The sequence below is a fragment of the Canis aureus genome, chromosome 22 (assembly GCF_053574225.1).
Source record: "Canis aureus isolate CA01 chromosome 22, VMU_Caureus_v.1.0, whole genome shotgun sequence".
In the NCBI taxonomy this organism is placed as follows: Eukaryota; Metazoa; Chordata; class Mammalia; order Carnivora; family Canidae; genus Canis; species Canis aureus.
Genome location: NC_135632.1, coordinates 40,320,020 through 40,346,756, shown reverse-complemented (window position 1 = coordinate 40,346,756; position 26,737 = coordinate 40,320,020). Strand labels below are relative to the sequence as shown.

Genomic DNA, 26,737 nt, shown 5'->3' with positions numbered 1-26,737 from the left:
CTGATTCCAGGCTGAGAAAGTAGACTGATGGACAATGGGGAGTGAGTGAAGGTTACTGAGCAAAGAACCACAGGTGGAACTGTATTTTTGGACAACTCAGTTAATCCAGTAACAGGTGGACTGGAGATGGGGGGAAGAGACCCGGGTCAGTTAGGAGGAGGCTGTCAGTCTGAGAAAGCTGATGAGGATTAGTCTCAGAGCACCAGCCAGAGGGGATGGGTGGGACGGGAGTGCAGCAGGTGGCCCCCGAGGATCCAGACTGCATGCAGACCCCCTCCAACCACCAGGCCTATGCAGCTGCTGAGTTCCAACAGGAAACTCTCCTGGCCAGCTCAGTAGGGAGGCAGCTGCCTCAGATTCCTCAGAGTGCTGACAAAGTGCTCAAAATGAGCTGGCAATTACATCTGCTACTTCCACATAAGAAATCACAGATTAAAGACAAATCTGCCAGGCCTCACCCCTTCTGCAGGCCATTAGCTGTCCCCTCTCGTGCTCTCTGACCTGGTTCTGGAGAGCAGCCCCCCCAGAGAGAACCTCTCCCACCTGCCCTCTGTCTGCCTGTGCTCCTAGAGAGCACAAAGCTGCCCGTGATGAATTGCCCCCTTCCAACAGGCCAGAGTAAGGGGTGTGTGGATATCTCGCCCTTTCCGCCTCCCTCCTCTGGGTGCCCTGTCCCCAGATCCTTTGATTATTCAGTGATCATGATTACTGAGACCAGTGTCCCCAGGTTCAGGGAAGTCATTTCAGAAGGCAGGTGTCAAATAGGCCCTTCTCGGATGTCTGCATTCTCCTTTGCTCTCTCACATCTGAGTCATCCGAGTGCCAAGTGAAAACAAAGCGCTCCCTTCAGAGAGTTCTCCACCCTGCTTGGCCTTCACTTATTAAAAATAACCTAGTAAGGCTGGAACCCAGCCACTCCCTGCATTTCCCTTTACCGGACCTGCAGGGTCACCATGAATCCTCTCTGCTGCCACAAAAGCAGCCTGGCAACATGACAAAGGGAGCCTTTCACTCTACATGAAGAGGCCCTGCTTTTGTCCAGCCTGGAAGCCTTTGAAGGAAGCAAAATGGGCGTGCCCTAAACAGAGCCCCCCTGATGCACCTGCTAATGAATAAATCCAATACAAACACATGGCTTTCCAAGGACAGTCATGGCAGCAGGGCATTTAGTGTCTCAGTAAGGTGAGGCATATCAACTGGAATCTAGTTACTGGGCTCAAATGCTTCTTCCTAAATTCTGTTTCTGAATTGAGTTGATAATTTCATGTTTGTCTTTTATTTTTTAACATGTGGGTAGAAGTGAGAAATAGGTAGAGCCAAAAAGAGCAGCAGTCACAGGAAGAGGAAAGAGAGACAAGAATTCTGAGTAGCCCACAGACTATTATGTGAACGTCTCAAAGAACTGAAAGTGGGTTGAATCATTTGTAAGCTTATAGATAAACTCTTTCGAGGCTACCAAAAACCCTCAACAAAATATTAACATATCAAATCCAACAATATATAAAAATATATAAATGCACAATGACTAAACTTTACTCTGGGAAGGTATAGCTGGTTCAACATCTGAAAATCAATGTATACATCATATTAATAGACCAAAGAAGAAAAACCAAATGTATCAATTAATGCCAACAAAGTATATGACAAAATTCAATACCTATCCATGATAAAAACCTCCAGCAAATTATGATAGCAGGGAGCTTCCTTAACCCAATAAAGGGCACATATGCAAAAATCTACAGCTAACGTCAGACTCAGACTTTGTGATGAGAGACTGCATGCTTTTCCCCAGATAGGGAACAAGGAAAGGCTGTCATCTCTCACCCCTCCTATTCTTTATACTTCTGGAAGCTGCACTAAGGTAAGAAAATGAAATGAAAGACATATAGAATGAAAAGGAAGAAATAAAACTTCTTTATTTACAAACAGTAGGATTAACCAATGTAGAAAATCCCTTAGAATCTCCATAAAAAGATCCAAGAACTAATACATGAGCTTAGCAATGTCATAGGTTGCAAGATCAATATACAAAACTCAAATGTGTTTGTATACATTAGCAATGAACAACTGAAATTAAACATCAGAAGCACACAGGGCTACTTGGACTATTTACAGTAGCACCAAAAAAAAAGAAAAAAGAAATATTTATTTTATATAAATCTAACTTCAGAGCCTGCTGAAATTATAATAATGATAAAAGAAATCAGAGAAGTCCTATACAAATGGAGTTTATTTAGGAGCTGGGAGATGCAACATCACTAACAGGCCAATTCTCTCCAGATTGATAAACGGATTCAGCGAAATCCCAACCAAATCCCAGCAGACTTTACAGGTACATATTGATGAGCTGATTGCAAAATTTACATGGAAAAGCAGAGGGGTTACAATGTGGGGAGAGGGACTGACCACAAAGGGATAGCACAAGGGCATTGTGGGGGTTGGTGGGGGGGGGTTGGATAGCTGTTCTCTATCACACTGTGATGATAGAAACATGGCTCTCTGCAGTTGTTGAAACAGAACTCTTCTAAAAGTTCTGATATTGATGGTGGTAATGGTGGCCCATAGTGTGTGAATATACTAAAAACCACTCAGCTGTACACCTTAAATGATATGGTATGTGAATTATACCTCAGCAAAGCCGTTACCGAAAACCTCCCCTCAGAAAAGACATCTGCAAGGAGATGGTGCAATGATGCTGTCAAACCACAGAGTGGGAGGTTAGGGGATGGGAAAAAAATTCAGAGGCCCCAGCCCTTACTACGCTTCCTAAAGACCTCACTGAGGCATTTCCACAGCATTTCGTCAGAACTCTTGACCTTTTTTCTGCCCTGCAATTTTGTTGATAACGATAGAAAAATCTTCCAGAAACTGCCCCAACACTCACAGCGCATCCACACCAATGCCCAGGCGTTTCTGAATTTGCCCCGTGATTCACATTCTGGCCCAGCACACACGTCCATACACATAACTAGAACAACAGGGGATCTTGAACACTTTCCTGCACAGGAGAGAAATTTGAGACCAAGAAAAGAGATATGATTTACTCAGGGTTACTCAGCTGACAGGTGACAGAGGCAAGAGCCAAACCTATGTTCTTTCTTCATCACCTTGACACCTCTCTAAGGTCAAGAATATGAGCCTGGCACATATCACATGCTCTACACTGGATAGCTAGGTGCAAAATAAAAGCCCTACATACCCTCAACGAGGGTGTGTGACATCTCTCCACATTCTGACACTGATGTATGCCAATCTAACTTTCCCATCAAAACGACCAGCACAGACTCCTAGAAATAAGAAGAGGACATGCAAAGGGGAAAAGAGGATAGAGACTTTGTAGAAAATAGGACTAATAAATATGAACAGATGCCATTGATTTCTGGAGAAAGGATTAAAGATCTCACTAGGCACCGAGAGGAGGTGATAGAATAATAACTAACATTTCCTCAGAGACTGATACCTCATATAGGATCCTCACAGTAGCTTGGGGACCAGGTGAAACCAACATCTCCATTTCACAGATGTGGACACTGGGGGATAAAGAGGTTAGGTGACTTACTCAAGATGTCCTCCAGCAGTGGGGATTTTATTAGCTGTGTGACCTGGGAAAGCTACATACCCTACCAGAGCCTCTGTCTTCCCACCTGGAAAGTGGGAATGGCCAACAGTACCTCATTTAAAGGGTTATCTCATCTGAGGTAATATTGGAAAAGTGATGAGCACAGTGCCAGGCACAAATTACATGCTATGTGTATTAAGTGCAAAACAAAATCCTCACGGGGTCCATGGAACATTCTATTACAGTGAACAATCTGTAGGCCCTGTATCATAACACTTTTGGGTTATCAACACCTCTTCCTTCACTCAATTTTCTAGAAAGTGTCTCTTGCTGTGTGTAAATGAGAAACTATAGAAACCACCACTTCATCAGCTTCCCTCTTCCTCCCAGTCAGGGGGGCTCTTCCTGCAGTGCCTGGCTTTTATTTTTCTTCACCCTTTTCCTTGGCCCCAGGGAACAGAGATTGATATTGACTTCAACTGGACATCTGTTCAGGGGTAGATGGCCTGTGTGATGTGAATATTTATTATCTCAGTAATCTGTACTTCATATCTTCCTAAAGGAAGAAGGCAACAGAAGGGGGCTTAGTAAGAAATGTCAGACATGAAGGGAAGAGCAGAGATTTGCACCAAACAGGAACTATGAACGTAGTGTTGAAGTATCATTATAAAGAACAACAAACAGGTACAAACTTTCGAAGTCAACGCAAAGTTAATCATTAAAATGGAACCAGAAAACCTTAGGTCGTCATAAGAATTGAAGGGGTAGAGAGAGTTCTGGAACAGACTCTGAACATGTCCCCTGCCTGAATTGGCAATTATGGGGCAGACATTGAGTGAGGAAAGAAGCAAATGAGTAATTATGTGTTATAGAACCCTATGCGATGACTTCTAATATATACTGTTAAAGTAAAACAGGAAGGTGAAAAGTAACTAAAAAAGCAAGGTGGCCACCTTAAAATGGAGGAAACAAGCTGACAACATCTAAGCCCACTGATCAATCTTAACACCACGAAAATAGAGATAACAAGAGATCAGGTATCTCCTGATGGAAATACACCTCGCCGTCTACGATGTGGTTTTGCAACAAACAAATCTGAATCTGATGAAGCTCTAAATTTAATTGCCAATTTGCAGGAAATATAGAGGACTGGAGCACTTGTTAATAATGACACCATAGGGATGCACTCAGATACATCTACTCAGTGGGAATGAACACAGGAATGAATGACTGTTTATTCAATAAATAAGTTGTAGGAAAAAGGATGGAGAGGAATGCACAGATTCAAAGAAACTTAACAGCGGCACCTGGGTGGTTCAGTCGATAAAGCATCTGACTCTTGATTTCGGCTCAGGTCATGATCTCAGGGTCATGAGATCAAGTTCCATGTTGGGCTCTGTGCTAGGCCTGGGGCCTGCTTAAGATTCTCTCCCTCTGCCCCCTCCTCCCACGTGCACTCTCAATTAAATCAAACAATCAATAAATAAAACTTGATAGACATTTATAAATTAAATACAACATATGATTTTTGTTTGGATCTTGATTTGAACAGACCGATTGTTTAAACACACACACACACACACACAAATGAAGAACCCTGAACAGGCTGGATATTTGATGGAAAGGAATTACTGTTAGTTTTTTATGTTGTGACAACAATAATATAAGTGCTTGTTATTAAAGAAGAATGCATACTGAAATATGGATTTGTTCCAAAATAATCTGTGACGCAGATCAGAGATACAGATGAAACAAGATCCACCATGTATTGATAATTGTTTTAGCTGTGTGACAGGTAGGTGTGGGGTCATTATAATATTCTCAGCCTGGTTATGCTGAAAATTTCCCATAATGAAAACTTTAAAAAGCAAGATACCGAGAGTGAGTATAAGCAAACTATGGAAAAAATGTTATCACCAGGGAAGGGTGGTAGCAAAACAGAGGCATAGAGAAACTTCCCAACTTATCCTTTTAGACTTTGTGAATCCTTTGTTTTTTAAATTTTTTTCTTTTCTTTTTTTTTTTTTTTTTTTTTGTGAGAGCTAGAGAGTGAGTGCAAGCACAAGATGGGGTGGAGAGGCAGAGGGAGAGGGAGGCAGAATCTTAAGCAGGCACCGTGCCCAGTGCAGAGTCCCACGAGAGACTTAATCTCATGACCCTGAGATCATGACCTGAGCGGAAATCAAGAGTCCAACGTTTAACCGATGGAGCCATCCAGGTGCTCCCAGGGGTTGACAAATTTTTTTTGATAAAGGACCAGTAAGTATTTTAGGCTTTGAGGGCCATTGCAACTACTCAGCTCTGCCATCGTTGTACAAAAGCAGCCATATGCAATATACAGAAGTGAACGAGTTTGGCTGTGTTCCAATAAAACTTTATTTACAAAAACAGGTGGCAGGCCAGATTTGGAGGCGGGGCTCAAGTTTGCCAACCTCTGCAAATGTTCAATGTAATATCATTTATAGTAGCTAAAAGCTCAAAAACAACCCACATGTTCAAAAGTGAATGGTTAAGTAAATTAAAGAATATCCACTTAGATGATAGTACATAATATGCACAATTATGAAGATGTTACAGCAACAGAAACATGTTACTAAATATTGAATTTTGTAATTTAAAAAAAGAGAGGAAGCAGAATCCATGATTATAATCAGTAGGATTACGGCTCTGCAAACTTCATGTACATGCTCAGACAAAGACCAAAATAGATCGTCTGTGGAATTTGTGGAATGGTGGGGCCATGGGTGAACTTTGCTTTATAATTTCTGTGGCTAGCAGCAATTTCATATTCTAGTGCTACCAAAAAGCCCACTCTCTGGACTGACCAAGGAACTTTCAAACCTTTACCTTGTCTCTCAACACCGGGTCTTTGCAAAGGCTGTTAAAGGCTGTTCCCTCCTCCAGAACACTCGCCTTCTCCTCCTGCCTTGACCCTTCCCATACTCTGGGGAGATTCCTGCCCCAGGAAAGTCTGACTATAGACTAGGGAAGAGCCTGGTAATCTGTGCTCACAGCATCCTATACTTCCTCCTTCGTGATGCTCACCACCCTTACAGTCAACCACACTTCACTGATTCAAAGATGCTCATTCTTGCTCATTTTTCCTTCCCTTAAATCAGGGCTGTAACTTAAAAACACTGTCAGCCAAACCAGACAGTAGCTGTGGAATAGTTACCTTGGCCTGCCATGTGCCAACATCAAAACTTTTGGAAGGGCATCAGCAGCATGGAAGATTCCAGAGGCAGGAGTGGTGCACTCTTCGGAGCCCTGAGAACCAGGGCCTTGGTGGGCCTGAGATGGCAGGCTGGGGGATCAGGCATGTTTAGCATCACTGCCAGAGCAGGAGTCAAAAACCAGCGTATGAGCCCCAACAGCTTTTAGTTCTTTGATGGACTCTTGTCAGGAATCTCCACTGCTCACACTCTTGATGGCACAAAGGACAAAAGAGTGTATAAAAATACTTAAAAAAAAGGGGGGGATTTAGAAGAGGAGGGCTCTGACTGTAAAGAGGTTGTAGGAATATCTTAAGCAATTTATTTTCTTTCATCAATTTTTCTTTTATATATTCACAAGAGGATATAAAATCAGTTTAATTAGGTCCAAAAGAATTTTTCCAGGGGCGCCTGGGTGGCTCAGTCAGTTAAGCGTCTGACTCTTGATTTTAGTTCAGGTCATGATCTTGGGGTTCTGAGATCGAGCCTTCCCCCAGTCACACTCAGTCCTGGGCATGGAGCCTGCTTAAGAGTCTCCCTCTCCCTCTCCTTCTGATCCTACCCCCAGCTTCCTCATAAATAAATAAACAAACAAACAAACAAACAAACAAATTCTTCCAATGAGCATGAAATAAAAATTCTAAATACGAGATTTGTGTCACAGAATTACCATTTTTTTTCTTTCTTAGCAGTGCCTAACACAATGGTGCCTAAAGGTAATGGAACATGGCACCTATTCAGAGTCCGGATTCTCTGTCCACGGGGGAGAGGCAGATCTGGCCTGTTCATCACCGTAGCCTCAGCCTCAGTCCCGGCACAGGGCTGGGGCAGAACAGGGACTAACTGAAGTCACTAGAAAGAGCGCCGCCCTGCCAGGCAGAGAGCCATGCATGACTAGGACCACATCACAGGGTTAGCACCTGAGCCAGAAATAGAAATTTTCCAAAAGTGAGCTTGCCACACCTGGCATTTGATTTTTTTCAGCCTTCAATCCAATACAGTAATGTCACTAGTCAGTGTTTCCGATGTTGGGTTAAATTCGGAGTCCTGTCCTGACAGCTTGACAAACTGACAGAAACTTCCCTCATCCCTCCGCTTGTCCCTGTTTGCTTTGGCATAGGAACCGGCTGTTTTGACTGTGTGAGTCAGTGGAAACCTGTTAACTCAACTAATAAAAAAGAAAGGAGTTCTCACCCTGGCAGCAAGGGCAGTAACTGTAACTTTGCCAGAAACTCCAGGATGGGGGCACCTGGGTGGCTCAGTGGTTGAGCATCTGCTTTTGGTTGAGGTTGTGATCCTATAGTCCTGGGATCAAGTCCCGCATCAGGCTCCCTGTGGGGAGCCTGCTTCTCTGTCGGCCTGTGTCTCCCTCTCTCTCTGTGTCTCTCATGAATAAATAAATAAATAAAATATTTTGAAAGAAGGAAGGAAGGAAGGAAGGAAGGAAGGAAGGAAGGAAGGAAGGAAGGAAGGAAGGAAGGAAGGAAGGAAGGAAGGAAGGAAGATCAGTCAGTCCAGGATGAGCATCCTACCCTCTCCTTGCTAGGGTCCCACTTATATCTTCCTTAGCCTCTCCTCCCTCCACAGAGAGAGATTCCCCCCTCTTTCTGGCCTGAAGTTAGTGCCCCAGGTACCCTGGTGCTTCTAGGCCTGGCACAGGGGCCCTTCCCACAACGGGCCCACACCCCACCCCTTGGCAGACACTTCCCCATGAAGCATTACCCTATCTTCCAAGGAAGATCCAAGTCTCAAGCATTTCATCCAGGCTGACTTTTTTGAAAGGAGTGCTATTACCAGGGCTTTGTCAAAAAAATATGTTTTCATTCATTAAAAAAATAAAAAATAAAAAACTTGTGAGGGCTTTCTATGCTCCAGGAACCACCGTAGGAGCAAGGCACCCCAAGGTGACCAAGACAGCAAGGTCAATGTCCCTCTGCTGGTCAGGTCCTGATGAGAAGACCCACTGTGATAGAGTAACAAAGAAATGGACAAGGGGATTTTGGCTAAAGAAGTGCTGGGAAGGGCAGCCTAGGTGGCTCAGCGGTTTAGCGCCACCTTTAGCCCAGCGTGTGATCCTGGAGACCATGATCGGTCCCAGAGTCCCAGAGTCCCACGTCGGACTCCCTACATGGAGCCTGCTTCTGCTTCTCCCTCTTCCTGTGCCTGTGCCTCTCCACCCCCCCCGCCCCCATGTCTACCACGAATAAATAAATACAATCCTTAAAAAAGAAGTGCTGTGAAGGTGTCAGAACTGGGCAATTGTACAGGGTGATGGGGTTAGGGTGGCGTTAGGGGGACGACTTCAGATGAGGGCTTTGGAGAAGGCCCTTAGAGGCAGGACGGGGAGAGATCTAGCGGGGAAGCGGACAGTCTCTACACCTGGATTTGCTTCTGTTTCCTGATCTATAAAATATGAAAAATAAGGCCTTGGAGCCTCCACCTATAGCTGACAGAAAAGGAAAGAAAGAGTAGAGAATCCTGTCTCTTAAAAGCCTCTGGCAGGAAGCAACAAATATTTCTTCTACTCTGATTCCACTGGTGAGAACTAGTGGCACAGCCATACAGACACAGGCCACAGGAAATGTCTGGCTGCAGAGCTGTCAATCAGGAGCTACCCAACACTCGTGAAAAGAGGGAGCATGAGTTTCGGGTGAACAACTAAATTGCTGTCATCCAGTTGAGGCCAGTGTGTAGTAATTGACTGCATAATTACTGTGAATTCAGATGCTTGGGATAAAATATGAAAAACAGTAGTACCTAAATGATAGGGCTGTCAGGAAGATTAAATGAGGTAATTCATGTCAAGTTCACAGAATAGGAATTGGAAGGCGATGAGCCCTCAATAAATTTTAGCCATTGTCCCAAGGACGTGACATTTGAGCTGTCCTTCCTTCCTTCCTTCCTTCCTTCCTTCCTTCCTTCCTTCCTTCCTTCCTTCCTTCCTCCCTCCCTCCCTCCCTCCCTCCCTCCCTCCCTTCTTTCCTACTCTCTCTTTCTGACTAGGACATGCAGTTAAGCTCAACATGAACTATAAACTATTAACTTCAGATAGGAAGTTAGCAAAAGGGTCTGTTTGTTTTCTTCCCCTTCTGCTTTTGCATCAACTGGAGCTACAAAATACTGCCCTCCAAATCAACATTAATGTCCAGTGATGCAGTTGCTCTGTCTTGGACTCTTTGGTAATGTCAATGTCATGAATAAATAAAATCTTTAAAAAAATTATATATACATGGAAAATGACTAGACAAATGTGTTAAAAGGTGAACAGTTGAGAACCTGGGGAAGGGTATATGGAGAGTTCCCTGCACTGTTCCTGCAAAGTTTCTGTAAATCGGGAATTATTGATAAGTAAAAACTTACAAAAGCATATATAATTTAGAGACTTACATCATTGGGCACTTCTACAAACACTTAAAAAATGTTTATAGTTTTTAAAATTCATTTATTTTTTATATTAATTAATTTTTTTAAAAAAGATTTTATTTATTTATTCATGAGAGACACAGAGAGAAAGGCAGAGACATAGGCAGAGGGAGAATTAGGCTTCCTGCAGGGAGCCTCATGCAGAACTCCATCCCAGGACCCCGGGATCATGACCTGAGCCAAAGGCAGATGCTTAACCGACTGAGCCACCCAAGAACCCCTACAAACATTTTTTAAAAATAACAACTATTTCACAAGCAGTACACAAAGCAGTGCTAACGTGACCAAGACATATTTTGGGGACTGCAACATCCTATCTTTAAAGATTCTACTAGAATGCTATAAAATTTATTTGGCAATCTAATGGTTGGGGGAATTGGGGGCACTTCATTCAATACCCACAGAAAGCTAGAAGCAGCTCTTCTTTGGAATGTACTTTTTTTCATCTTTTTGTCTCCACTCTGCCATCTGAGAATGACTCTCTGAGTTTCTCTTCATGTGTGCTCTATCTTTATGGTTCTGCTTTTCTCAGCAGAAATTCAAGGACCGCTTCTCTTTTTGAATAAGCTATTAAGGAAAACAATATACCAAAATAAAGAAGACTGAGATGTAATTGCCATTCAGACTGTCAGAGGATGGCCATCTCTTCTCTGAAACACTGTTCCTAGAAATGAGCCATGCTTCTAAAACGAGAAAATATTAAATGTCCACAATCCGTTATGCTGAAAATTTTGAGAATCTCACTACAGTGGAAAGTCTTGAACTGGTTGTACTACTTTCCTGTGGTTGCTGTGAGAAATTACTATAAAGTCAATAGCTTAGAGTAAAAGAAATTTATTCTTCCACAAGTCTGTAGTTCAGAAGTGGCAATCAGTATCATGGGGCTTAAACCAAGCTGTCGGCAGGACTGCGTTCTCTCTGGTGACTCTAGGGAGAAGCCATTTGTTGTTTCTCCCAGCTTTCAGTGGCTGCCCTGGTGTTCTTGGGCTCATGGCCACATCACCGCAATCTCTGCCACAGCTTCACATCACTGTTGGAGAAGGTCATCAAACAGATGTGACCTCCAGTTGACCTGTGAGATGGACCTGGGCACACAGAGGTCCTTACCCTCTCCCCATCCTTGAAACGTGGGTTCTGCTTACCTTTCCTGCTCCCAGAGGCTGCTCCGAGGACAGAGCCTTGAAATGGTGATGCAGTGTTGAGAACATCTGGACAGTGTATGTGACTATACCAGGTTAAGGATTCTATGTAAACTTTTAAGGTTTGGAGGGCAGGTGCAGAACCCACTCATATGTAAGTTCCCTTTGCTTACCAAATGTGCCTCCTTCCTCAGCTCCCCCTGGCCTCCCAGTAGGGGGGTTGGTTTCAGAGGACACCTGAGAAACCAGGAGAGGGTTTCAAACCAGTGGTCATATCACCTTCTCCTTTGTACGTCTCTCACAAAAACACTTTTCATTGGACTCAGGGATCTCCCAGGTAATTCAGATAGTCACTTCAAGACCTTAACCTAATCACATCTGAAAATACCCTTGTTACCAACAAGGTAACATTCAGAGGTTCCAGGGAGAAGGATGTGGTCATATATTTAGGGAGCCATCATTCAACCCACTACAACTGGAAAGCAGTTATTTACCCCTAAATCATACTAAGATGACTGTATGTTGACGTAGCCATCACATTTCTAAATGTGGGATTGATGTTACCACAAACGGTGAGAGTAGGTCAGCAAGGAGACCCCTGTGAAACCCAGGGGATGCACATTATGCTGCAGAGTTGTTCCCTCTACTTAAGTGGCAGTCAATAAACAGGATGCACTGCTCAGTAGCAGTGATACGTAAGGAATCCTTGTAAGCCCAAGTGTCACATCAATAGAAGGGTTACTGGTGCCTCTTCCAAGTGAAACTTACAATGGGACGTATCAATAAGGCCCCATCTCTGAAGTCATATTGCTTTTCTCCAGAAAAATTTCCTGGGGTTATATTAAGTTCTTCCAAGGAGTTAAGTCAGACATGGTCAAGTTATTTATACTATCATTATATTGCTTGTAATACCCTTATAAAAGGTTACAGAAAAAAAAAAAAAAGGTTACAGAAATAATTTTGCTCCCTATTGATTTTATTTCTCATTCAGTACATGTTCATTTGTTTCAAATAGGAACTAAAATAAATAAATAAATAACATGACTGTTTAAGTGGACCTCAAAAAGCAGTATCAAAAGTCCTGTGTGGTCTAGAAGGCTGAGCAGCCTGGCACTGCCAATCCAGAGGGTGGCTGGGCAAGAATATTGATAAACAAGTTCTGCGGGCAGAAGGAGTCAGCAGGGGATCCCTGGGTGGCGCAGCGGTTTGGCGCCTGCCTTTGGCCCAGGGCGCAATCCTGGAGACCTGGGATCGAATCCCACGTCGGGCTCCCGGAGCATGGAGCCTGCTTCTCCATCTGCCTGTGTCTCTGCCTCTCTCTCTCTCTCTCTCTCTCTCTCTCTCTCTGTGTGACTATCATAAATAAATAAAAATTAAAAAAAAAAAAAAAAAAAGAAGGAGTCAGCAGTCAGGTTTGTTAAGGCCCAGACTGCATGAGCTTAGAGCCTCAGCAGAGATCAGAAAGACGGAAGCAATTCCAATGGCTCCTAAGGAACAAAAGCAGGCCCTCCATTGGTGCGCTGCTCACTTGCACCACTGCCCAGGTATGCAGGGGGCGCCCCTGCCAACTCCTCCCACACTCAGCCTTGTGCTAACGATTTCCCTTGGACCAATGCAGCTGTCTGGCTCAGAGGTTCCTGGGAGTTTATCTACTCCTCTCCCTCCCCCCACATTTGTAGTCCATGAGAGGTACAAAAGCCCAGTTCCACTGCCCCAAAACAAGAGAATCTCTGTGATGCACCTCATTTTCCAGAGATCTCTGAAAGAGAGGCTGAGGCTTAGACTTCTAAAACCCATCTTTGTCTAGCTCCTTCTCCTGTCCCTGGTTGCCTCCCTCACTTAGAATGGACCAAATGCACAAGAACCTCATCTCTAGCTCTATTTCTAGGGAAGCCAACTTCAACAGCCTCTGTGATGGATGCTGGGAAATTCTAAGAAAAATGCCGGTCACACAACTTTTCTTGTCACCTAAACTTTCCCGGTTCTTAAATTCTTAAGTGGAACTCTGAACAGTGAACATTAAGTAGCGCCTTTCTCAATGCCAATGGATGTGGGAGGCCCCTGAAGCCCTGCAGGGGAAGATAACAAGGTGATATCTGCAAATCTAAATTTCAGGACAGATGAAAAATTTCCAAGAGCAGGCAACATTTGGTCTGAGAGTTCTATTTTTAAGGACTTCTTCTGATATTCTTATACACATACAAAACTATGTTATGGAGAAGGGTATCTGTCACAGCACTGAGACAACAAAAGATGGGGAATAACCCAAGTGTGGGCTAGTTAAATAAATGGCAGGCCTCAGGAAGTGTGATTTCATCAGAGAACCAGATCACTGAAGAATCTGTAGAAGAACAAGATGTTCTTGATAACAGTACAGAGCAGACAGACGAGAAAATATCAGACACAGAGCAGACAAACCAAGGGACTGAAAAAGTATCTGGCACAGAGGAACCAGAGGAGAAGCAAGAGGCTGAGAATGAGGACACCTCAATGAATGAAGCCAAATCAGTAGTCCCCAGAGCCGATCCTATTCCTAATCCTGAACTCAGTGGAGAGTCTCTGATGGCCATGTAGTAAATGCTTTCACGTGCCTTCAACTGGATATTTGTAGTCTTGATGATGTCAGTCATTGCTTTCTAGGTGGTGCTTTCTTTCTTTCTTTTTTTTTTTTTTTCCTTTCTCTCTCCCTCTAAGGATGTGTTTGATATCATTTGAATTCAAATTGCTTGACTATTTCAATATATCAGAGTTGTAGCTCCTGGGTGTTAAATTAAAGGCGAGTGATATCAGTAAAGTAAGATCCTTTGGAAATTATAAAGACCCACACTATTTAGCCCACTTTTAGATGTTTTCTTCCATTCTAAAAGTAAACAAAGTAGCATTCTCATTTTCTCTATGTGTGACCTGTAAATAATACCATTTTGACATAGGAAGAACTTTGGTTATGAATAAGTTCTAATGGTGTTCATTTTAAGGAATGAAACAATTAAGATTTTTAATAATTATTCGTTAAAAATGGGTAGAATTTTAATTCTTGAGATATTTGTGTGTGTGGGATGTCTATTTAGGCATTTCCATTAAGTGGTAGGAAAGTTCTAACTGTAACTATATAGGCATTGGTACAAATTCTCAGTAAGAATGCAACTGAACAGTCAAGTGCAGTGTTTCTTTTTTGATGTTTCTTATTTTGCAGCTGGGCCAAAGGCACTTGATGTATATAACTAGCTTATGTTTACATATTAACATATAGGAAATATCTCTGCACTTGACTGTACTTGAATTCTGAGCATTATTTATACTTGTAAAATAATGGTGATATATAAGTGAATTTTGTGCTCTTGTGTGTATTTTGTTAAGGAAAATAAAGATGATCTGGCAGCAAAAAAAAAATAAAAATAAAAATAAATAAATAAATGGCAGGCTAGTTAAATAAATGATGGTAAATCCATTCTCTTAAAAGCAATGCAACTGTTACCAAGAATGAGAACACTTTCTGAATGGATATGGAATTTCTCCAAGATGGAAAGTTAAGTAATGAAAGTACAGAACACTGAGTATAAGTATGCTCCTATCTGGGCTGAGAGGGGACATGTGCACACACACACACAAGCACAAAGTAATTCCTGGAGGATGTATAAGAAACCAGTATCACTGGTAGACTCCAGAAAGGACAGTGGAAATTGGAGGATTTTTTCTACTTTTAAAATCTTGATCATGTTATCTGTTTTTTAAAAAGAGTTATTTAGGGGCAGCCCGGGTGGCTCAGTGGTTTAGTGCTGCCTTCAGCCCAGGGCATGATCCTGGAGACCTGGGATTGAGTCCCATGTTGAGCTCCCTGCATGGAGTCTGCTTCTCCCTCTGTCTGTGTCTCTGCCTCTCTCTGTGTGTCTGTCATGAATAAATAAATAAAATATTTAAAACAAAAAAAGTTATTTATTTATTTATTTATTAGAGAGAGAGAGAGGGATTGAGAGTGACTGGGGGAGGGACAGAGGCAGAGAGAATCTGACACAGACTCCTAGCTGAGTGTAGAGACTTATACGGGGCTGGATCTCACCACCAATGACCTGAGCAGAAATCACCAGTCAGATATTTAACCAACTGAGCCACCCAAGCACCCTATTCATGTTATCTTTTAAAAAGTAAACATAATTTGAGCAATTACACATTCATACTTTCTGTTTGGATCAGGACTTTTATTTTTTAGAATGGCTCCAGGTGGGACCATGGAGGAGAGCAGGTCACCTGGGAGATGGAGGCAATTCTTACAAGCCTAAAGGCTGCAGAGAAGGCCCCGTGTGTTCCCTCATCTGTAAAGTGGGAATACTGACACTTCCTAGAAATGCTGTAATGATAAATGAGTTCTTGCATATCAAGCATGCAGGACAATGCCTAAAGCAAAAGCTCAACAGATTTACTGCATAGGAATTCAATGATATTGACCATAGCCCATATAAAAATTATTTGGCTATTCTTATCATAAGAATGGCACTATGGGAAGCCCGGGGGGCTCAGCAGTTTAGCGCCACCTTCAGCCCAGTATGTGGTCCTGGAGACCTGGGATCAAGTCCCTCGTTAGGCTCCCTGCATGGAGCCTGCTTCTCCCTCTGCCTGTGTCTCTGCCTCTCTCTCTCTCTCTGTCTCTCATGAATAAATAAATAAAATATTTTTAAAAAAAGAAAAAAAATAATGGCACTGCTATTGCTCCATCTTCTCTCGTCAAGGAGCAGCCATGAGAGTGCCAGATCTGATGCAGAATACATGGGCTCTGTGGGTGACGAAGTGATGAACTGCTGTGTAACAAAGACTACAAACTAAGTAGCTTTTTTTTTAAGGTTTTATTTATTTATTCATGAGAGACATAGAGAGAGAAGCAGAGACATAGGCAGACAGAGAAGCAGGCTCCCTGCAGGGACCCCAGGATCATGACCTGAGTGAGCCAAAGGCAGATGCTCAACCACTGAGCCACCCAGGTACCCTACTAAGTAGCTTAAAACATTTATTTATCATGTCACAGCTTCCACTGGTTGGGAGCCAGGTTGGGAATCCTCTGCCCTGGGTCTCGCAGGCTGCAAAGTTTGAGCCAGGCTGGTGTTTTATCTGAGGCTTGGGATCCTCTTCGAAGCTCACATGGTTGTTGGTGAATTTTAGTTCCTTGCAGCTGTAGGATGGAGTCTCTGCCTTTGTGTTTTTCGTTTTTCTGGCCATCAGCTGAGGGCTGCTCTCAGCTTCTAGATACAGCCCATAAGTGCTTGCCATGTGGCCCTCTGCCAGGCCCTTGCCCTACACCCAAAGCAGTTGATTCCCAGGGCCAGCTGGAGAATCTCCCCCTTTGAGAAGGACCCAGTACCTCTTTGAAGGACTTTCACATGATTAAGTCAGGTCACTTGGAGATGATCTCCTTTTGATTAACTGAGAATCAATTGATTTGCGACCTTAATTACATCCAAAATATCCATTCACCTTGGCATATGACATGACATAACGACAGGAATGACATCCCATCAACTCTGCTATATTTTGATGATTAGAAACAAGTCACAGAGCCCACCTGCACTTAAGAGGATGGAATAACACAAAGTTCTAACTCACTGGGGGTCACCCTAGGGTGTGTCTGCCACCATGGGCTAGCCTGGAAGCCTGCTTACTCTACATGGAGAGATGGCGCACCACAGTGGGAAAAGGCTAGGCCCTGCCCACACCTGGGTTCAAGCGCTGGCTGCAGAATTTAATGAATATTTTGTACCTTGGGCAAGTTACAAAACCTTTCAGCTTCCATTCAACCAAAACAAGGGGGAAATAAATAATACAGAATCACTAAAAGGGTTCAACAAAGGGAAACTGCATGTAAAATTGCCTGACACACTACAGCAGATACTCAAACCCTAGTTCCCCTCTCTGTTCCCAACCCTTCCAGGAGGAACTCGTGACTTACAAATGAGAATAATAATGCTGGTTTTCAATTAAGCCTTCCAGCAGCCCTGTGGGTAACATGTAAATACACTTTCTAAAATACTATAGACATACTGTTCAATACCCCAGTGAGGGGGTTTTCCCTACTCTGGCTGATTTCATCTCTGGCAAAGGGTGAAATTGCCACTAGCACCTGCTGTCGCGTCTCAGAGCATCCACCTCCTTTTAGATCTGCCACAGCCTGCCTGCCAACAAGGAGCCAAAGGGATGAGTTATGGGACAACCAAACAATGGACTCCTATACATGTATCACATCATTTTCACACAAGATTTAATGACACAGGAAAATACTCATGGTGCTTGGATAATGAGAAAGAAATGATTCCAGATGGTCCTCTCCATGAGCTCAAGATCTGGACTCTAACCACCTGGTCCAAAAACCGGGCTTCACTTTTTATGGCTGTGACTTTCGATGAGTTACTGAACCTCCCCCACCTCAGTTTTCTCATCTGTAAAATGCAGATAACAATAGGACCCACTTATCATGGGGATTAAATGAGGTAACACATGTAAAACACCTAGCCCAGTGGCTGCTGACAAGAACTCGATGCATGATAAACACTATTATCAAAGTACTACCTTTTCATTTGAGAGGAAAAGTTAAAAAAACAAAACAAAACAAAAAAAAAAACTTCTTCACAAACAATCACTAGCATTGCCACCGCCTTCTTAGGGGAATAAAGAAAGCCCATCAGGAAGGGCCACCTGGGTGGCTCAGTGGTTGAGTGTCTGCCTTCAGCTCAGGGCATGATCCCAGGGTCCTGGGATCGAGCCCTACATGGGGCTCCACACGGTGAGCCTGCTTCTCCCTCCACCTGTGTCTCTGCTTCCCTCTCTGTCTCTCTCATGAACGAATAAAATCTTAAAAAGGAATAAAACGTAAACCTATGAGGAAAGGTGAGTAAAACTACACTGAGGTCACACGATAGTAATTATCGATGCTTTCCAGAAGTTTCCAATTTACTCTGTACCTGAAAACAATTAATTTCTCCTTTGTTTCCTCCTTCTCAAGCCCTTCTGAAGGACCTGCATTTTCCCCATCTTTGAAAAACCAAGATGATACCGCTCTTAGGTTTCACAGGGATCCATTCTGTGGGGAAGATGTGAAAACCACTTTACAGAAAATTTCTCCTTCTCTATCAATTCACTTATCCTTTTATGTATCTAAAGAAAGAAGGAAGAGAAAGAATGTTGCTGCCCCAGGAAAAGGAAGGGCCATTCACTACCATTGCTGATTAAAACGCAAACCAGGTGAACTGCTTTTTCTGCAGAAGGCTGAGAAGCTTCTCTGTTCAGAGATTTCTGCCAGGGAGCTGGGATGGGCCGGGTGGAGAGATTCCCTCTCGCCCTCCTTTCCTTCAGAAACGATCTGGGGCTGCTGAGCGACCAGCAGCCAGCACCTGGCCCAGCGCCAGGCCACCGATGCCAGGAGCTGCTGAGGCCCCCACGCGGAATGCCAGAGCGTGAGCAGCGGGCCAGGGGAGCCCTGAGCCAGACCGGGGACAAAGACGGCGAGCATGTGGCAGGCGGCGGGTCAGAGGGAGGCTGGCACGGGCAGCACGCCGGGCCGCGCGGGAGCAGACGGCAGAGGAGGAAACAGATGGATGTCCAGGGCGCTGCGCAGGGAGCGCGGAGAGCAAAGTGGGGGGATGAGGGCCTGGGAGGACGGACGGCAGAGAGGAGCCCTTCCCTGATGCCAGACTTGAACTAAAAACACTGACCCACACAGGGAGTCCCCCCCGGGTGAGGCCCAGGATTGCCCTGGAGGGGTACTGAATACCCACTGTAATGCCCCCAAATCTGTGGGACTCTCTTCTGACTCACACGGGCCCACACACTACACCCCTCATGCTCCTCCCTGACCCCCCGCAGCCTGGTGGATCCTTCATCTGGTGTCCTCATCAGTAACCATCTCCTCTGGCCACTGGTTTCCACTCTGGGGGCAGGTGGTTTTGGGGGTACCCTGGAGGGGAATTCTTGCCAGCGATTAAGAAATCCACTTGCTCTGCAGCCTGAATATATAAAGTGTGGTACTATTTGGTTTTCAGATTTATGCAGATGCTGTTGCCATTACTTATATAAATGCAAGCGCATTTAAAAGCACTACAGAACCCTCTAGCCCATCAATGTCATTGCTCCTTTTCCAAACCATCAGACATCAAAAATACTATTACAACTTAAAATATGATTACCATCACATTTGACTCCTTGAATTTTCTGGATGATAAAGGGACATCCATTAATTTCTAGATATTAAAAGGTTTACATCATTGTTTCATGTCACCATGCTCTGAAGGACACGAAGCACTTCATTTCTCTCTCTGTGAAAGGTCACTGCCATTCATCCCAAGGAAAGATTTATGGATGTGTACACTAGAACTTCTCTATAAGGAAGTTCACCACAGTCTTGTTTATACATGGACAGAACTGGAAGCTACTTTGAGGCAAAATAAGGGGGAGGGGGCTGGTTACACAGACCATCGTACAGCCATGACTAGCTACAATGATGCTGTTCAAAATCAAATTACAGACAAAGATTAAGTGACACAAGAAAATACTCATCACATATTAAGCAAAAGAAAAAAAAGCATTGGGGTACCTGGTTGGCTCAGTCGGTTAAGCAGCTGCCACTGGGCTCGGGTCATGATCCCAGGGTCGTAGGATAGAGACCCACATCAGGCTCCCTGCTGGATGGGCAGCCTGTTTCTCCCTCTCCAATGCTTGTGCTCTCCCACTCTCTCCCTCTCAAATAAATAAGCAAAATCTTAAAAAAAAAAAAAAATTTACAAAGTAGATGTACATCATCCTAATTTTATATGAAACAAAACCATCCCAAATTATATACTATGAAATGGTATAAAATTTTACTTTAAATACTAATCTTGGAAAACAGAGAGTGGGGGAGTCTACTTTCTTTTTGTGTGTTCTCACATTTCTACAGCAAACAAGCATTACTTCTGTCATCAGGAATAAAGCTCATAACTTGTTATGCCTTATTTTTAAAATTTTTTATTTATTTGGCTATTGATGGAAAGTAATTTCTTGTTTTTGGATCAGGATCTGGCTGGGAATGAAAGAATCTTGGCAGTGAGGTTCTTTGCTGCCTTTAACCCCCTGGCTTCCAGGAAATAGGACATGGGTGTGCAGATTGCATGTGGGAACCAAACTGGTGCTCCCCTGCTACCCAGAACTAAAGCAGAACAAAGAGGGGTGGACCGTTCTGGGTTATGCTGGGTCATTCTCCACGCATAAGTCTATTCACAGCTATACCAGAGGCTGAGCTCCCCCACAGTCCAATTCTATTTGGGAACTGGGCTGTGAATTTCCAGAGTGAAGCTCATAATTGCCCTGGGCTGCTGGAGGGTATTTCCAACGCTCTTTCATGCCAGAAAACTGAGTGTACTCTCCCCCGACTCACACATCCACTCAGCTTCCACCCAGCCTGTGTAGGCTTCTTTAATCTTAGTTCAGATAAAACACCTCTTTAGGATATTAAATATTTGCAGTGCCCCCGTTGCTATCCTGAAATGAATAAAATGTATACATGTAGTATGAAATCCTAATCCCTGTAACAACCAAAAAAGTTTCCATAAAGTTCCAAAACCACCTATAGGGGGTGGTACAGCCCTGGTTTGAAAATCACCACTACGGTGGTGGGTTGCTAGTGATAGGATGCTTCCCTGATATTCTTTTTTTTTTTTTTTCAAAGATTTTATTTATTTATTCATGGCGGGGAGAGAGAGAGAGAGAGGCAGAGACACAGGCAGAGGGAGAAGCAGGCTCCGTGCAGGGAGCCCGATGTGGGACTCGATCCTAGGTCTCCAGGATCACACCCAGCTAAAGGTGGCGCTAAACCGCTGGGCCACGGGGCTGCCCTGGGCTGCCCTTCCCTGATATTCTTAGATGAAGGACTGACTATACCCTCAGGATGATCTGTCAGACCTTAAAGGTCTGGCCCTCGCATATTTCTCATCTCAGCCAAACCATGCCCACCCTTATTCCCTTCTCTTCCACCACAGCAATACTCCTTCTAGACTCAGAGTCATTGCCTGTGCTTTTCTTTCTCCTGGTAATGCTGTTCCCTCATCCTTCAAATATCCCTTCCTTAGAGAAGCCCTTCCTTATGTCCCAGATGGTCAGACTCCCTAAATCATTCTCTATGATACTGAGTACCACTTTTTGAGAGCTTTTGTCCTGAGTTTACTAAGTTATATATTATAATCATTTTACTCATGTTTATTTTCCCTATTTGAGTCTAAGGAGTACAGGGGCTGATCTGCCTTTTATTTACTCTTCTTTCCACAGTATTCTAGCACACAACAGGTGCTCAAATAGTTGCTGAGTAAATAAATGAAACTTCTGGAAGACATTTAAGTTTCCATCTTTGCTACTTATGAAACTATAATTTTCCTTCCATATGGTTCTGCAAATATCACAGTCCCTGTTTCTCTGTCCATGAAGACAGGATCTCTCTTGGGGCACCTGGGCAGCTCAGTGGTTGAGCATTGGCTCAGGGCGTGATCCTGGGGTCCCGAGTCCTGCATTGGGCTCCCCTCAAGAAGCCTGCTTCTCCTGCTGCCTCTGTCTCTCTGTGTGTGCCTCTCATGAATAAATAAATAAAATCTTAAAAAAAAAAAAAGGATCTATCTTGTTAACCCCTGTATTCCACACACCTCACATAAGAACATAGCAGATGTTCAATAAATGAGATGACACCTCTTCCTAGATGTCAGTACTGCCCAAGTACTGGCTCATGTCCTGCTGTATTTTCTTCCACTCTAACACCCCATGTTCCTTATCCCCAACTTAAACATACTGAATGAAGGCAATAGAGAGAGGCTAAGAGAGTACTCCTGACCTCACAAACCCATACTCAGCTCCCAAGGTTCAATTCAAATGTGACCTTCGCCTTCACACCTCCCTCCTTCCTTCCTGGTATAGGCAACCCGACTTTTTATCTAGTCAACCCATCAATTCTTGGACTTGTATGTCTCCTCAGTGAAACCAGACTTCCTGAGGACAAGGACTTTGTCACAGCCCCACAGCCCACCCCCCTCCCCCTGCCCTGCTCCCATAGAAATGAAGATGAATGCAGCACTCAGACATGTCTGCTCAACAAATGAACTGATGAGGGATGCCGGCGAGGTCACACACAGGGCCATGTGGACCCCTTCAGACCTCATGGCACCCTCCTCAGGCTCTTCAGCTCAGATCCTGTGAGGTCCACAGGGGGACATTCCTTCTTCTTGCAGTGGATATTGGGGCGAGGGAGCTTCCTATAGTTGTGGTTCTCCCATACCCAGGGGCTTCATGCACAGTAACCCTCTCCAAACTCTTCTCTAGATCTATTTAGATCTTTCTTTTAGCCACTTTACTGGGATACAATTCACACATTTAAAGTATACAATTCAATGGTTTTTAATATATTCACATGGTTGTACAACTATCACCACAATCCATTCTAGAAAACTTTCATCGTCCGGGGCACCTGGGTGGCTCAGTTGGTTAAGTGTCTCCCTTTGGCTCAGGTCATGATCTCAAGGTTCTGGGACTGAGCACCAGGTCAGGCTCCCTGCTCAGTGGAGAGCCTGTTCCTCCCTCTCCCTCTGCTCCTCCCCCATGCTCATTCTCTCATTCTCTCTCTCTCCCTAATAAATAAACTCCTAAAAAAAAAAAAAAAAAAAAAAAAAGAAAAAAGAACATTTTCATCAGCCAAAAAGAAACACCTACCTATTGGCAGCCACTCCCCACTGCTCCCAAACTCCCCACCCTAAGCAACCATTAATCTATTTCCTGTCTCTATAAATTGGCCTGTTCTGGACATCCCATGTTAAGGGGAATCATAGAGTATGTAGTCTTGTGCATCTGGCTTCTTCCACTTCGCATCAATGGATCATCCATGTTGTAGCCTGTGTCAATATCTCATTCCTTTTTCTGTTGACGAACAGTCCATCGTATGAATATACCACATTTTATTTACCCATTCATCAGCTTATGGACATTTGAGTTGTTTCCACATCTTGGCTCTTAGGAATAATGCTGCCATGAACCTCTGTGTACAAGTTTTTATGTGGACATGTGTTTTCACTTCGCTTATGTATATACCTAGAACTGTTGGATTATATAGCAATTCCATGTTTAATTATTTGGGGAACTGCCAGACTATTTGGCAAAGGATCTGCACCATTTTACACTCCCACGAGCCAACTGGCAATGTATAAGGGCTCTGATTTCTTCACATCCTCCCTATCGCTCCTCCATATTGATATCATGTCCTTCCTATTGCTGCCATCCTACCAGGGCTAAAGTGGTATCTCACTGTGGCCTGATTTCCCCAGATCTATGAACAACTAAAACTCTGCAGGGTCTTTGGGGACATGCAGCCAGTCAGGCCTCTGCTGCTGACAGCTGTGTGACTTTACTAGTCCAACCTTTCTATCAGTTTCTTCTTTGTCAAAACCTGTTACTTCACTGGGTCCTTAAAAAGAGTTAATGACACACCCGTGGCATATGGTATGGAATCCCTAGTGCGTTAGTAAGACCCATGATAGAGTTCAAAAAATACAGCTCATAACAAAGAAACCCAGTTGTATAGGGCCAACATGTGACAGTCTCCAGGCTAAAGAGGAAGACCAAAGAAACTAAACTACCGTGGCCACGAGATTATAAAGACTCATTCAAGTGACATGTCAAGTACCGACATTCACCGAGAAACTTACTTTCTTCCTACTATCTCTCCTCATTTTCTGGTCACGGTGGCCCAGGAGAGACTCAAAGCAAAGAAAGGAAGTTGTTCTCAAGGGGAACAGCCTTTTCAACGATTTCATTAGGTAATATGTTGATAGGTCTGTTGTTTGGACCACAAGGAAAGCACATTTATGGGAAGTCTAGGACATACGGGTCTGTCTATTTAGGATGCAAAGGAGATATCAGTGCTCAAAATTGGACATCAATGGATTGAGTGCCCACTGGTGGCACCACTCTAGCTGCATCTGCCTTTCCCCAAAAGTATTAACGCTTGGTGATGCACACGTTTTCCGCAAAGAAGACAAAGGAACATCAAATGTCCCTGCAAACACCCCGGAAAAGAGGAAGGGGAGGAGAATGGGGAGGAGTTAGACAAGAGGCTCAAGTGTACAACCCTAGATAGTCTCTCAATAGGACCACCCCACAATGGCAAGTTCACTTTCAAGGGGTCTGCTCAAACCAGCCTGTAATCACAGACTCTCCAGGGAAGGAAGAAGCCCTAAGATTCCTGTGAGGATCGTTTTAAGAGGGGGATGACAGAGAAGCCGCTCTCCCGGTCTTTGTTCCCTTCTATGGAACAACAGGCCTTGTGACTGTCACCTGCAACCCATTCTAAGGGCCGCAGGCGAGAGGCTAGAGGAGATTACATGAAATGGAGCTTTCTCTTCTCCACACACTAACCCTCCTCAGCGCAGTCTGTTGTTGTAAGTAGTGTTAGCCAACACTTCTTAATTTTTGGTCCATCTAGATACCCTTCTTAGAGAAAAGGGAACTCAGTCCCCCTCCCTTCAGATCTGGCCCATGCAGGAAATGACAGCCCCCTCTACACACACCAGAAAAAAAAAGTGCTATGGATTCACAGGCAGCTCTCTCTGTGTCTGGCACCCTGGGACTGGCCCACCTGAGCAGACTCCAGCTTCTGGCTATGCCACCTTGTTCCTATGTCCCCTCTTCAAAACTACCACTTCCCCCTCCACCATTCTTGCTGCAAGCATTACAATGAGCAGAGTCACAAACAGCCCAACCTAGTTTCACAAAACACATCAAACAAATAGGAAAGGCATTTAAGATAAAATTTTGTTTAAAGAAGGGGAAAAAAGGAGTGAAGAACATGAAAACAGGCCAGACAACACCAGCCTTGGTGACAGGCTCCTGGTTACACTCAGAGCTCAGCCCTTCCGCCTGCCTGGCTGCACAAGTGACTCCTCACTCAGGTGACTTGGGCTCCCCAAAAGGAGTACATACAGTAGTACTCCCCGCCCCCAACCACAGTTTTGCTGTTACCCAGGGTCAGCCATGGTCCAGAAGCAGATGACCCTCTGCTCTGCTGATTAGTCAGAAGATCAATAGCAGCCTGATGCTATGTCACAATGCCTACATCATTCACCTGGCTTTAGCTCATGGGGCAGGCATTTTATCATCTCACATCATCAGGAGAAGCGTGAGTACAATAAGGTACTCAGAGAGAGAGAGAGACCACAGTCATAGACTTTTTATTACAGTATATCGAGTTACTCTGTTTTGTTATCAGTCATTGTTGTTAACCTGCTACTATGCTTCGCTGGTAAATCAAACTTTATCGTAGGAATGTATATACAGGAAAGACGTAAATGCAGGGTTGGATGCTCCCTACGTTAGCAGGGGGACGAGTGCACAGGCTCCTCAAAACGAAACCTTCCCCATCCATCCGCCGCCGCCCAGCTGTCCCCTGAGGCCCGGACCCTCCCTTGAACTTGAGAGGCCAGGGCTCCAGGACCTCTGCCCCCAGGGCCCCAGTTCCTTTTTCTTTTCTGAAGATTCTTTTTATTTACTCATGAGAGAGAGAGAGAGAGAGAGAGAGAGAGAGAGAGGCCGAGACAAAGGCACAGGGAGAAGCAGGCGCCCCGGGGGAGCCGGATGCGGGACTCGATCCCAGGACCTGAGCTGGAGGCCGACGCTCCCCCGCCGAGCCACCAGGCGTCCCCAGAGGGTCCCACCAGGGGCTGAGGGCTTGGGACCCCCTGCCCTCTCCGGGCAGCCCCGCCCGCCGGGGTGGGAGGGAACAGCAGGCCCGGAGGGGCCGGGGCTGGGTTCGGAGCCGCGCGGCCCCGAGAAGAGGAAGGAAGGAGAAGAGCAACTTCTGCCGGTGGCTTCTGTCGGGAAGCGGTCGGGCCGGCGGAGGGGTGCGTGGCCGGACAAACTTGGGACGCCGGGGGGCCGCGTCCGCGGGAGCCAGGCGGCGCCGGGGCTGAGCTCCCGGGCCGGGCGGCGCCGCCAACTTCCCGAAGGAAGCCCTCCTCGGACCTGCCGCCGCCGCCGCCGCCCGCCCGCAGCGCGCCCCCCGGTGGCCCCCGCCCGCCTCTCCGCCAGACCCGGCCCGCGCCCCCGGCCTCTTACCATCTGCGCCACTTTGAGCAGGGCCGAGTAGGTGCGGGGGTACACGGGGTCCAGCGGCCCCTCCGAGGCCCTCGCGCCCGGCTGCCCCGCGCCGCCGCCGCCGCCGCCGCTGCTGCTGCTGCACGTGGTGCGGACGAGCCCGGCTCCGTGCGACATCGCGCGGCCCCTGCCCGCCCGCCGCCTGCCCCCCGGCCGGGGCCGACCGGCCAGATAAGCGGGGCGGGGCCGGGGGCGGGGCCGGGGGGCGGGGCGCGGCCGAGGGAGGGGCGGGGCCGGGGAGGGGGCGGGGCGGGGGCGCGCGGCCGCGG

The 26,737-nt window shown here is 45.2% G+C and overlaps 1 protein-coding gene across 2 annotated transcripts in view; it reads right to left on the bottom strand.

The window, feature by feature from the left end:
• CMTM7 (CKLF like MARVEL transmembrane domain containing 7) overlaps window positions 1-26,613 on the bottom strand; it is a 67,349-nt gene extending 40,736 nt beyond the window's left edge. For both annotated transcript variants that reach the window (XM_077865559.1, XM_077865558.1), the window contains exon 1: window positions 26,430-26,613. In XM_077865559.1, coding sequence (XP_077721685.1) covers window positions 26,430-26,585 — 156 coding nt within the window. In that variant the 5' untranslated portion in view covers window positions 26,586-26,613. The remainder of the gene's footprint in view (window positions 1-26,429) is intronic.
• Window positions 26,614-26,737: the final 124 nt, after the last annotated feature.